Source organism: Myotis daubentonii, chromosome 13, assembly GCF_963259705.1.
Source record: "Myotis daubentonii chromosome 13, mMyoDau2.1, whole genome shotgun sequence".
NCBI lineage: Eukaryota > Metazoa > Chordata > Mammalia > Chiroptera > Vespertilionidae > Myotis > Myotis daubentonii.
Window position 1 is genome coordinate 25,957,613 of NC_081852.1, and position 14,011 is coordinate 25,971,623.

Sequence of the window (14,011 nt, forward strand, 5' to 3'; positions counted from 1 at the left end):
CTTAAGTTCACTCTTTATTGAAACCCCAAACCTCCAAAACCTCACTGCTAAATCTAACCTTTAAAGTAGCATTTCTTTATTTTCCATGGAAAAAATATTTGCAGATGTATGGATTGGATATTTTGAAGGCTATAAGTATATCTACACTCTTGCATTTGATGAATTCATGTATTAGTTCTCCTGAAAAAAAGAGAAAGATCTTTTTAATTAGCATTTCTTATTCTTAGTTGAATCCATCAAAATCCACGAGTCCTTCCCAGCAAGGAGCTGCAAACATGCTTTAAACTTTTGGAAAGTCATGTAGGAGGTTCAGGTGCCTTGGTTAGCACTTAAGTACCCACTGAAGTGACATGTCATTTCTAGAGGAGCTATTAATATTTCACTGATGGTTTTAATTATATATTGTCCTTCAGGTGAATTTCTATGCCTTGTAAATTCTGGTTTTCGGTTTTTATTTGAAATTTAGTTTCGAATTTTAGCTGCAACTTGCACTCCAGGTGCAGAGTAAAACCCAAGTTCCTAAACTGTCCAAAATTGGGTTTTATTTCTACATACATTTAAAATTCACTTCAAATTTTAATGTACAGGTTACACAAATATTATAACAAGACATATATTTTAATTTTAATTGAATTTTGTCATAGGATTAATTCTATAACTATTTCCACATTAACATAGTTATGAAAGAAAATCAAAATAAGCTTAGCATTTGAACAGCATTAGAAGACTTTACCAAACCTTTACCACAAGTGGAAAACATTTCCATGAGCTCTAGAGCTAAATAGGAAGAAAGGAGCAAATAAGAAAAGTCAAAAAGAGATAAAGGAAGAGCTTTAACTCATCCACATTACCTATACTTGGTTTGATGAAACATACAATAATCTGCAGCAGACTGGAATCCAGAAGGCATGTGAGGGTGAATGTGTGAGAAGAGATCAACCAAAGAACTTGTATGCGTATATGCATAACTTACAGACACAAACAATAGGGTGATGAAGGCCTGGACAGAGAGTAGGGGCAGGCTGGGTCAATGGGGGAAAAGGGGACATATGTAATACTTTCAGTAATAAAGATACATTTTTTAAAAAAAGTCAATTTGAGTTTTTGAAGGATAGAGATCATAGCGACATGATTTGTTCTCTTCTCAACCACTAACACTAAGTAAGTGTCAAATATTAAATCAAGTGGCTGTTTATCAGGTTTTAATTCCTAATATACTCATTTGTGTTTGCAGCATGGGAGACAATCCCCAGAATTAACACTTAAGACTAAACAGGTGAGGGCACGCTCCTTGTGCATATTGTGAAGAATCACCTAGAAAAGGGATCAGCAAGCCATGGTCTCTGGGCCAGCTACTGCTCACAACTGTCAAGTTAAGTGATCAAGCAAATCAATCCTAAGGCAGTCTTGTCACACATCCGTAAACTCAGTTGGTAAGGAAATAGCAAGTCCACGCTGACTTAGACAATTTACTATTCAAAACTACCATTACATTGCTTCTTCCCGCCCAGCCCAACCCCACCCAGTTCCATGGGGAACAATGCAGTGCTTGCCAGGTGGATGCCGCTCCTAAAGGGTGTCCTAAAATTCACACAAGAAGTAATTTTGATAGAAAACACAGGTTTTTAATTAAAAATTGTAAATTTTTTATTGATTCATAAAGTATACAGTATAGGGTTATGTATGGAATAGCATATCGGGTAAATGGCCTCCACGGCTTTGCTGGCACATAGGCACTCTTTTGTTGAAATTTTCCATGACCGTTTCGCATAAATGTGGCTGAATTTCGATGAGGCTCATTTTCATCTTGATGGCTTGGTTAATCGACAAAAATTGTCACATTTGGGGTTCAGAAAATCCACGAGTGATTGTTGAGAAACAAATGCATTCACAACGTGTCACTGTTTGGTGCGGATTTTGGGCTGGAGGCATTCTTCTTCGGAAATGCGGCTGCTCAGGCAATAACAGTTAATGGTGTTCGCTATCGCGACATGATAATCCAGTTTTTATGCATGCTATTCCATACATAACCCTATACTGTATACTTTATGAATCAATAAAAAATTTACAATTTTTCATTGTAAACCTGTGTTTTCTATCAAAATTACTTCTTGCCTGAATTTTGGGACACCCTTTATATATTAGTGTCACAGCCAACGGGCACTAAGTCTAGGATTCTCCATACGTAAAAGGACGCTGCTAGCAAATATTCCCAACCTTTGTCTCAGAGGCAAACTATCATTGTACTCTGGAACATAGTTAAACGTTTCCAGGGGGGAGGAGAAAGGTTTCACTGTGTTTATTACATGGCTATGTAGGCAAATCTCCCAGAGAGGCGGGAACTCTACTCTTCTGAAATATCTTTGGACTCTACATCTTAGAGAGATGTTATGCAAATATCCCTGCCGTGCTCTTTTCTCAGAAGATATGCAGCAATCAGAGTTACACAGAATTGTCTCCTAACATCATCTTCCTTTTAAAAATTACATTTTATGAAGACACAGAAATGTCCATTTGTTTGCATATTGTCTATAGCTGTTTTTGCCCTACAAGAGAGATGATTAGTTGTGGCGGACACCATATGACCCACGAAGTCTAAAATATCTGCCATCTGGCTCTTTTCAGAGAAAGTTTGCAGACCTCTGCTCCAGATACTGCTGCGGCCCTAGATAGGCGTCTTCTCCCCAGATGGTCGGAAAGCAGGCAGGGAGTCAGCATCAACAGCAACAAGAAAAGCAGAACAAACGAAGAGAGTTGTCCAAGATACAAAAACTTGAAAAGTAAATGTGCAATTATCTCATTGAATTCATTTTGGAAATAGGAAAGCCCTGTCTCAGAAATTCAGAAATCAAACAAGTAATAGCAAAGGTAAAATTGGTAAGTTCTTCAAGAATGAAGAGGAACAGTACAAAATATGTAAAAGTTCCAAGAGATAAAGCAATAGAGTTGTGGACTGAGGAACAGTCAGTCATCCCCAATACAGTAAGCAAAACAAAAGGATCCTTATTTTAAAAAATAAACAAAAAAAGGAATAAGGAAGTAAAACCTAAGCATACCTGACCTAAAACAACAAAGGTCTAAGAAACCAGATGGGAAAAGACACAAAAGTAACTATATTAAAGCAACATCGAAGTGTAACTAGATGACAAAAAAATCAAGCATAAAAATTAAAGCAATCAACTACACAGCAAGAGGAATTAGTGTTAAACTCTTCTTTCATCTGAAATGGGTAGATAATTTTGAAGAAAATAAAATATGTATTAAGAATGATCAGGAGAACCAAGATGGCGGCATAGGTTAACACCAGAGTTTGCTGCTTTGAACAACTACTTCAAAAGTGAAACCAAAAAACGGAAGGGACATCACCCAGAACCACAGGAACGCTGGCTGAGTGGAAGTCCTACAACTAGGAGGAAAGAGAAACGCACACGGACACTCAGAGGAGGCGCAGTGCTGAAGTCAAATTCTGAGGTGCGGAGTGCAAGGAGCGGGCTGGCGGTGGAGGGCGCGGTTGGCGTTTTCAATCGGGAGGGAGTCACAGACTCTGAGCTCCAGATACAGGCGAGTCTTTAGGGACCCAGACTCAAACGGGAGAAGCGGGACTGTCTGGCTTCGGTCAGAGTGAGTGCAGCTTTATCTCCGAGCTTTGCAGCGGGTGCTGGGACTCAGAGAGGCAGAGCCCCTGGGGACAGGACTGAGAGCCGCCATAACTGCTCTCTCCAGCCCACCCTGTTGATCCTGTGCGACCCGCCCCACCCAAGCCCAGTGCAGAACCATTTGCCGGATAGCCTCAGGCAAAGGCTAGATTAGCACCTCCCTAGAGGACAGAAGTTCTCTTACTGCTGACACAGCTGATTCTCATAGCCACTTGGCCTGGAGGTCAAACCCTCCCTGGAATTAGCTACAACAATCAAGATTTAACTATAAGACTGCGAACAAAGACCACTAGGGGGTGCACCAAGGAAGCATAACAAAATGTGGAGACAAAGAAACAGGACAAAATTGTCAAAGGAAGATATAGAGTTCAGAACCACACTTTTAAGGTCTCTCAAGAACTGTTTAGAAGCTGACGATAAACTTAATGAGATCTACACGAAAACTAATAAGACCCTCGATCTTATATTGGGGAACCAACTAGAAATTAAGCATACATGGACTGAAATAACGAATATTATACAGACGCCCGACAGCAGACCAGAGGAGCGTAAGAATCAAGTCAATGATTTGAAATGCGAGGAAGCAAAAAACATCCAACTGGAAAAGCAAAATGAAAAAAGAATCCAAAAATGCGAGGATAGTGTAAGGAGCCTCTGGGACAGCTTCAAGCGTACCAACATCAGAATTATAGGGGTGCCAGAAGATGAGAGAGAGCAAGATATTGAAAACCTATTTGAAGAAATAATGACAGAAAACTTCCCCCACCTGGTGAAAGAAATGGACTTACAGGTCCAAGAAGCACGGAGAACCCCAAACAAAAGGAATCCAAAGAGGACCACACCAAGACACATCATAATTAAAATGCCAAGAGCAAAAGATAAAGAGAGAATCTTAAAAACAGCAAGAGAAAGAAACTCAGTTACCTACAAGGGAATACCCATACGACTGTCAGCTGATTTCTCAACAGAAACTTTGCAGGCCAGAAGGGAGTGGCAAGAAATATTCAAAGTGATGAATACCAAGAACCTACAACCAAGATTACTTTATCCAGCAAAGCTATCATTCAGAATTGAAGGTCAGATAAAGAGCTTCACAGATAAGGAAAAGCTAAAGGAGTTCATCACCACCAAACCAGGATTATATGAATTGCTGAAAGGTATCCTTTAAGAAGAGGAAGAGGAAGAAAAGGGTAAAGATACAAATTATGAACAACAAATATGCATCTATCAACAAGTGAATCTAAGAATCAAGTGAATAAATAATCTGATGAACAGAATGAACTGTTGATTATAATAGAATCAGGGACATAGAAAGGGAATGGACTGACTATTCTTGGGGGGTAAAGGGGTGTGGGAGATGTGGGAAGAGACTGGACAAAAATCGTGCACCTATGGATGAGGACAGTGGGTGGGGAGTGAGGGCGGAGGGTGGGGCGGGAACTGGGAGGAGGGGAGTTATGGGGGGGAAAAAAGAGGAACAAATGTAATAATCTGAACAATAAAGATTTAATTAAAAAAAAAAAAGAATGATCAAATCATGTGTTTTTTCCATGGGAGAAAGCAATAGCAATAATTTAAAATGTGTACTAGCTCAGAAAGAATTCCACCCATGAAACAGTTCTTTATAAACTTGCTGTAGGATATAGCTCAGTTACCTCAGAGAGAAATCAAAGTTATGAATCCCAAAGTAAATACTCAGCATGAAAACTGAAGGCCAGTCTCACATACTGTTCTTTCAAAATGTAAATTGTAAACACTTTAATACCAGTTAGCCAGTGTTAAAAACGTCAGTGGTTGCTCCCCTCATCTGACTACATAAGACTGGGATGGATACTGCCACGGAGGTGGGCTCCTTGATTTCAGTGAAGATTATGGGATCTCGAGTAGTGGACACCCAGTTCACCACTTACTGCCAAAGACAAGGTGAGCGCATCTACTGTGCACGAGCAGCAGGGACACACTGGGAACCAGATACACTGGTTCACACTGATCTTTGGTAAAAGCTCATTAGCATGGTGTGCCTAGGAAGGAAACACGTAGGCAGCCCGCTGGAATACAGCCCCTTCCCTATGACGGGAAAGCCTTAGCTCTGGAAGCCAAACCCTGACCAGAGGTGTGAAGGTGGATCGTCTCAGCCTTGCGCCTCGTTTCTGTGATGACGTAATTCATATCCCCAGGACCCCTTGATTAAAGGGCAGGATGAATCCCCTGGGGGAAAGACTCGGCGCCATTGCCACATGCACGCATCTTCCTCCAAAGCTTTCTCCGGGACCCTGTAACCATCTTCTAGAATCTAGAATGACCGGGCACTGAGAACAGGGAAAGCGCAGACTTTCCGTGACTGCTGGGCAGCAGCTCTGAAATGATGCTAACTCCTGGGACCCACATGCTGTCCCGCTCAGTAGTAACGTGGACGCTTCGGATGACCAATTCATAGCCACATCCCACTCACTTGAACCACATACCAAGTGGATCCAGGGGGGTCTACAAACCGCCGTGTTGTTATACCCCCAGTTCGGAGGAGGAGTATAGTCGAAACAGACTCACTCAGCAAATGCGTTGGCCCTCGGACACATGAGGAGCCTTAAAGTGCAGAGCGCTCAGGGGGAGCCCCTGGAACTGACCTCCCGTCCAGTTTGTAAGGCAGCCGCAGTGCTTTCCCCTGCAGGAACTGCCTAGTCATCTATTTGGGAAAAGAGCCAGTGAGGTGATAAAACACCCCCCTTTCACTCACCGGTGTGATGGACGCAGGAGTCAGTTGCATCTTCAAAGTGATATGGAGTCGGACCGTCCGAAACTAACCGGGCGGTCGCTCAGCCGCAGCTCATCAACGCCACGTGGCGTCTTCGCTGGAAAGACAGGCACCTGGAGCTTGTTGCGGAGCCCTTGACCCGGCGAATGCCCTCTCCTCCGTTCCGGCTTTCAGCGGCCTCCAGAAGCTGTTTTCCTGGGATGGATGTGAGGGTTACTCCGTTATATTAAGACACTCCCTTGACTTTTTTTTCGCCCTTGACTTTAGAGCAGTGGTTCTCAATCTTGGTTGCACATTAGAATCACCTGGGAATCTTTTTAAAATCCTAATTTCTGAGCCTCATCCTCCAGAAATTCTGTTTGTTACTAATGATGAGGCCCAGAAATCAGGATTTTAAAAAGATTCCCAGGTGATTCTAATGTGCAGCCAAGGTTGAGAACCACGGCTTTAAGGGGACATGCACAGTTCAAACCTGTATTGTTCAAGGGTCAACTGTGAGAAATTCAGACCACACAAAACAAAAAAAGAAAATTGGTATTCCTTATGTAGAGAACCCAACACTGTAATCAGAGAATCATTATCATCCTCATCTTTACTAAATAAAGGAAGGGCCTTATGTGAAATCCAAACAAATTTATTTCAAGAAATGTAATTTTTTAAAAAGCAACATTAAGTTATACTTTACTTAATTTATTGAATATAATGGCTATAGAAAGTGTTCTTTATTATTCAAAAAAAATTCTAATACAGGAGAAAAACCTGAAAATTTTCCACAAAATCACACAATGCCTGTGAACAATAGTATATTTTAATAGCTAAAAAATTCTGAGAAAAAAAATATATATGATGCCAAAATTTTACATTTAATAAACAGAAGGTCGAAGAATGATTGCAGAAGAGCATGAGAATTTTTACATTTTTTTCATGTTTCCCTGCATTTGATACTGCCTAAAATTGAATAGTAACTATAATGACACCCTTATTAATGCGTTATATGATTTTATTTCTTAAACTTAAGAATATTTAGGGACTGACATCACTGTTGGAAAGAAACATATGTCTTAAAATCAAGAAATCCCTTTTGTGCTTCTTTTTCTTTGATGCATTAAAAACAATTTGAAAATTCCATATAAAATATCAAATTTTATGAATTTATCTATAGATTGATCTCTTTCTGTTGGTACAATGAAATGAGATATAATTTATCCATCTGTACAGGTGGGCTATTTCTCTATATGCACAAATAAATGCCTAAAATATGAATCTTTTAATATTAAAAATGAAACATTGGGTAATTTTTCTCCTCTTTTTTTGTAAGTTTGAAGTATTTGCCCTTTTCTTTTTTCATTTTTTTTCATTTAAGTATAGTTGGTATACAATATTATATTAGTTTCAGGCATACAATACAGTGATTCACTGTTTATATACCTTAGAAAGTGATTACCATAATGAGTCTAAAATAAGTCTAGTAACCATCTGTCATCATGCATAGTTATTATGACACTAGAGGCCAGGTGAACAAAATTCATGCACAGATGCGGTCCCTAGGCTTGGAAGGGTAGGTCCCAGCTGACCTCGGGGCCCTGGGCAGCACCTGAGCCCCTGGATGACCACGTGCCCCCCCTCTGCCTGAGTCACGGTGCCTGAGTCCCCACATGCAGATGCTCTGAGCCCAGCCAGACTGGGGCACAGTGTGGGCCTCTGGGCTGCCCAGCGGTGCTGCATGGAAGCTGGGTGGGCAGCGTGCTCTCTCCCAACCAGCCTTGCAGACCAGCTCCTGCGGGAACCCACAGGGAGCCCTATGGTCCTGGTGGCTGTAGCCTGGCTCACCTGGAAGAGTCTGCGTGGGTGCGAGGTAGGCTCCTGGCACCTGAGATGGGGGGAACTTCCCAGGCGTGTGAGCCCTGGTGTCCTGGGGGAGATAGCAGGGGGCGTGAGGGCGAGCTCAGCAGACACCCCGTATTCTCACCACACCTCTGCCCCCATCACCCCTGCCCCCAGGTAGCTGGCGAGAGGTCTCCACAGGAGGTTGGTCACCACCACCCATCCCCAGTTCCCCATCCAAGCCTGGGGCCTGGCCATTGGTCGCCATCTGCTGAGCGATCGATTGAGGCCAGCCCCCCCCCCCCCCCGCCCCGCCCCGCTCCCTCAGCGACTGTCTGTCTGCGGGGATATTGGCAGGGCGATCGGGCCCCCACTTGCACCCGCCTTGGCCTGGAGCCACCCGCTCACCTGCTCCATCATCCCGCCCTGGTCTTGCTCCTGTTGGGGCCCATGGGGGCAGGCTATGCCTCCACTGCTGCCTGCTACCAGCACTGTGTCACCAATGCCCGCCATGGTCTGCGCTGCCCCCTGGTGGTCAGTGCCCATCATAGCAAGAGGTTAAACTCCTGGTCAAACTCCTGGTTGAGGGGACAATTGGTATATTAGGCTTTTATTATATAGGATTCTCCATTTTTTTCACTTATCTCCCTCTTTTGGGCAACTATCCTTTCGATCTCTCTATGAATCTGTTTCTGCTTTGGTTTTTTTTGTTCATTTTTAAATTTATTTTTTAGATTTCACATATAAGTAAAGCTATAGAGTATTTGTCTTTCTTTGTCTGATTTATTTCACTTAGCATAATACCTTCTAGGCCCATCCATCTGTGGAAAATGGCAATATTTCTTTCTTTTTATTGCTGTGTAATATTTCATTACATGCTCTGTAGTTCAGTTTAAGTTCCTGTAATTAATTGATGATATACCAAGCCAATTATTTCCTGTATTAATAGGAAAAGCCTGTTGTAGCTTAATTTCCTTCTGCTCATTTATATATACTAATAAAAGGATATTTGACACATGTTACTTATCTAAGTACTAAATGAGAATATTTCATATTAAGTTCCATTCTCAGATTGAATCTGAAAGAAAAAAATATAATTGTATTCTTGAAATGACAAAAAATCTAACTTCTGTTTTTAATTGTTTTGTTGTTTCAAATTGGTTTAGGTAGAATAGCTCAAATTTTCATAAGATTCCAATAAAATTAGGTGAAAACAATTTTAATTTTAGAGAATTTAAAGATTGGCTCCAGTGGGGTTAAGAGGTATATGGGAAATTTCTGTACCTTCCTCTCAATTTTCTTGTGAACCTAAAATTACTTTGATACAATTAAAGCCCAAACAAGACCAATTTTCAATCAGAGGCTTTGATGTTAATTAAATATTATTTATGTAACAATTTTTGATTCATTCTTCTTCCAATACATCATGGTAAGAACTATCAATGAACTATTTTTTCTTGCTATCAGATAGATTTCCCATCATTTTCTCCTCAGCTGCCAGGATATGTTTTCCTCTGGAAGTATCATCCCATAATTGACAACAAAGATTACAAAATCCCAAGGAATACATTTTAAGAATCGATTTTAAGATCTGCACTAGGTGCACAGATCCTCAGACACGTGCTGCTTGTGTCTGAAACCCTTTTCCACCACTAAATTGTGTGACCATAAAAAATGTACCCTATGTTGTATTTCTGTTTCTTCATCTGAAATTTAGGGCTAATCATAGTACCAATTAACAAATTTTTATGGTGAAAAATGAGTTAATATATGTAGACCAGTTAGAACGAGGCTTGATATAGCAGACTGCAAGTGCTAGCTGTTACTTGCAGTGATAATTGTGAAGTTGTTGACGGTATTTTTTCTCAGGTAATACATACTCCTGATCCACGTCAACGCTGATGAAGCAGAAATGAGTTTTCAGCTTTGGTCATGGAAGAATATGTGTTATGAACTCATTGTTTGTACCCCCAAAATGTGTATGTTGAAATCCTATCCCCTAATGTGATGGTATTTGGAGGTGGGGCCTTTAGTAGGTGATTAGATCATGAGGGGAGAGCCCTCAGGAATGGGATTATTTCTCTTATAAGAGAGACATCAGAGAGCTCTCTTGCTTTTTCTGCCGTATGAGGGCACAGTGAGAGGGTGGCAGTCTATAAACCGTGACGCAGGTCCTCACTAGACACAGATCTGTTGGCCCCTCAATCTTGGGCTTCTGAGACTCCAGACCAGGGGTTCTCAAACTTTTTAAACAGGGGGCCAGTTCACTGTCCCTCAGACCGTTGGAGGGCCGGACTATAGTTTAAAGAAAAAAACCATGAACAAATTCCTATGCACACTGCACATATCTTATTTTGAAGTAAAAAAAACAAAAAGGGAACAAATACAATATTTGTATTTAAATGTGGCCCACGGGCCATAGTTTGAGGACCCCTGCTCCAGACTGAGACATAAATATTTGTTCATCAAGCCACCCAATTTGTAGTATTTTTATTATAGTGCCAGAAGCCGGTCCACCCTTGCTGCTTGACATAGTAGCTGCAGGGAAGAAACATCTGCACAGCTTATGTTTCAAGGGACCTGCCATATATGGCATATGTTTGCTCCCCCTCTTAGTGCTATGTGTTTTAACCAGGACCACCTCCCTGAGAAAGGTTGTTTCCTCAGATAGGGATTTTTCCCTGGAGTTAGGAATTAACAGGACTAAGGAAGGGAATGACACCCTAGTGTTAAGGTAAGACCCCCTAGTGTTACAGAAATACCATGTACTACTTATGAAGTACTTGGACTAAGACTGTTGGCAATAAATTTGGGACTTGTTGGGCCCACATCCCCAGGAGTCTGCCCACCAGGGAAAGCATTAAAGCCTATACCCCTGGAGACCCACTGACACAGGGCAGTCCCAGGCAAGGCAAGCAGTGAGGCTGGGATAACCTTTACTGGGTAGGATAATCTCCTTCAGTCACTTCCTTGTAGCTTATCAGTAGAGCAGAGACCTTGGAATAGCCCTTATAATGAAACACAGATTAACCTAGACAGGATTAAATTCAACAGAACTAGATTAACAAACGCCCTAACCTTTGGAATAGAATTGATAGGATTAAACTCAACAGAACTAGATTAACAAACGCCCTAACCTTTGGAATAGAATTGATAGGATTAAACTCAACTGGTATAAATACAGATGTAACAGGGCAATAAAGACAGAACCTGGCTGGAGATCCTGGCTAGAACCTGGCTGGAGAACCACTATGCTGATCAACTGAACGCTGCCTCCGTGTCGTGTCCTTCATTCTTCGCTGACTCCATCCACACCTTTGGGAACCCCTGGACCTGCTGGGGTTGGACCCCAACAAAGGGCGCACCTCCCGCTCCCGCGGCCCAAGTCCCTGCTGCAGAAGCTGGAGACCTCCTTCCAGGAGGCCTGGCTGCGGGACTTCCCCTGGCTGCGCTACGGCAAGGACACCGGCCTCATGTCCTGCGCCTGGTACCAGAAGACCCCCTCAGACGGCAGTGGCGGGGACCTCCCCCCCGGGGGCCATGACGAGCTGTCGCAAGGGACCCGCAACTACAAGAAAACCCTGCTCCGGTGGCACCATGTCTCCAGGGAGCACAAGCTCCACGAAGCCAACGCCCAGGAATCAGAAATACCTTCAGAAGAGGGATACTGTGACTTTAATAGTAGGCCAAATGAAAACTCTTATTGCTATCAACTTCTTCGACAATTAAATGAGCAGAGAAAGAAAGGTATTCTTTGTGATGTCAGCATTGTGGTGAGCGGAAAAATCTTTAAAGCTCATAAGAACATCCTGGTTGCAGGCAGCCGTTTCTTTAAGACTTTATATTGCTTTTCCAACAAAGAAAGCCCTAACCAAAACAATACTACCCACTTAGATATTGCTGCAGTTCAAGGTTTCTCCGTCATCTTGGACTTCCTATACTCTGGTAACCTGGTGCTCACGAGTCAAAATGCCATTGAAGTGATGACCGTGGCCAGCTATCTGCAAATGAGCGAAGTTGTTCAGACTTGCCGAAATTTCATTAAAGACGCCTTAAATATAAGCCTTAAATCTGAAGCTCCGGAGTCTGCAGTTGTGGACTATAACAACAGGAAACCAGTCAGTAGAGATGGTCTGTCTTCATCACTGGATCAACAAATTGCCAGTTTTTGGGCAACACGGAATCTTACCAATTTGGCAAGTAATGCAAAAACTGAAAATGATGGTTGCAATGTCGATGAGGGCCAAATGGAGAACTACCAAATGAATGACAGTGGTTGGGTCCAGGATGGTTCACCTGAATTGGCTGAAAGTGAAGCCCCACGTCAAACAAAAGTGTTTATTTGGAATAATATGGGTTCCCAGGGAATTCAAGAAACTGGCAACAAAAGAAGGAGGAAAAACCAAACTCCAAAGAGATTTATTGATAATATACCACCTAATAATGAAACGAGTTTAGAAGATTGCTCCATGATACAGCCACCTGTTGCCTATCCAGAAGAAGCTATGTCATTCATTAAGGAAGAACCGGATCTGGACGGTGCTCTGCTCCCGGGGCCGGACTGTGACAGGAATGTGAACGTAAGCGTGCTGGCAGAAGCCAGCTCGGGGCAGGAGGCAGGCGATGCTGGTACTTCACATGATTTCAAGTATGGCCTGATGCCTGGCCCATCAAGTGATTTCAAGTACGGATTGCTACCAGGTACTTCAAGCAATTTCAAGTATGGCTTGCTACCAGGTGCTGCAAACGATTACAAGTATGGGTTGTTGCCTAAACCTTGGCCAAAACAAGAAAGTTGGGAAAATGGTGAATCATCTCTAAACATGGACAAGTTAAAATGCCCTCATTGTACCTATGTAGCCAAATACAGACGAACACTAAAAAGGCACTTGCTCATTCATACGGGAGTCAGATCCTTTAGCTGTGAGATTTGTGGAAAACTGTTTACTCGCAGAGAGCATGTAAAAAGACATTCCCTGGTGCATAAAAAGGATAAAAAATACAAATGTATGGTGTGTAAGAAGATCTTCTTATTAGCTGCCAGTGTTGGAATCAGACATGGATCGCGACACTGTGGTATTTGTGTAGAATGTGCAGATAAACCACGGCCAGGAAGGCAAGAAGGTGTAGATCAGGGACAGGAGACAGATTTCCCTCGGGATGAAGAGTACGAGGAGAACAAAGGGGGAGAAGCCGAAGAAGAGCTGGCTGACGAGGGAGAAGATCAGAACCACCCGTCCCAATGGGAGGAGTTGGGAGACGCCTGTGTGTCTCAGGATGACTAAGCGGCCTACTCTGCACCTCAAGGATGCTGCTTAGGGACATAATATGCAGCGAGAATTTGAATTGTTGAACTTGAAGGCTTGCAAATAGGGGACATGCTGGATGGTAGTTAAGTTGCTGTGAAAACTGTAGGGTCAAAGCCTTAGAGCAAAATTTTTTTATATTTGCACAGGACTGGACAGCAACCAACCTTGCGGTTGGATTACATGGAGTCCCCACATCTTCAGTCAGTTATCAAAGTAAAAATATTTTTTATTGATAGGATATACAGTAAGTCTTTGGGTCCTAATGAAAATGGATTACCTGTCTGTAAAGAGCTGACGTTTACGTTCCAGTTTAACCGGAATGAAGAAAATCCAGTTATGAGAATACAGTGACAGCTGGCCCAACCACACTGTCCGCCAAACCACTCAGGCTAGTTTGTACTAGTAGAGTTTTGTTTATATTTTTATTTTTATTAATTTCATTTTTTTTAATACAGATTTTCAGTGAGGGG

General features: G+C 42.3%; 1 protein-coding gene across 1 annotated transcript; it reads left to right on the plus strand.

The window, feature by feature from the left end:
- Positions 1–5,482: 5,482 nt before the first annotated feature.
- Positions 5,483–13,547, plus strand: LOC132214606 (zinc finger and BTB domain-containing protein 10-like). The gene is made up of 2 exons (XM_059661952.1): positions 5,483–5,652; positions 11,591–13,547. Exons 1-2 carry the CDS (start codon positions 5,483–5,485, stop codon positions 13,515–13,517), a joined length of 2,097 nt encoding a protein of 698 aa, XP_059517935.1. The 3' UTR covers positions 13,518–13,547.
- The last annotated feature ends 464 nt before the right edge of the window (positions 13,548–14,011 follow it).

Coding starts and splice junctions, on each gene's coding strand:
- LOC132214606 (XM_059661952.1), top strand. CDS start 5,483: ATGGATACTGCCACGGAGGTGGGCTCCTTGATTTCAGTGAAGATTATG. Junction 5,653..11,590: donor CTGGTTCACACTGATCTTTG/GTAAAAGCTCAT, acceptor ACCCCAACAAAG/GGCGCACCTCCCGCTCCCGC.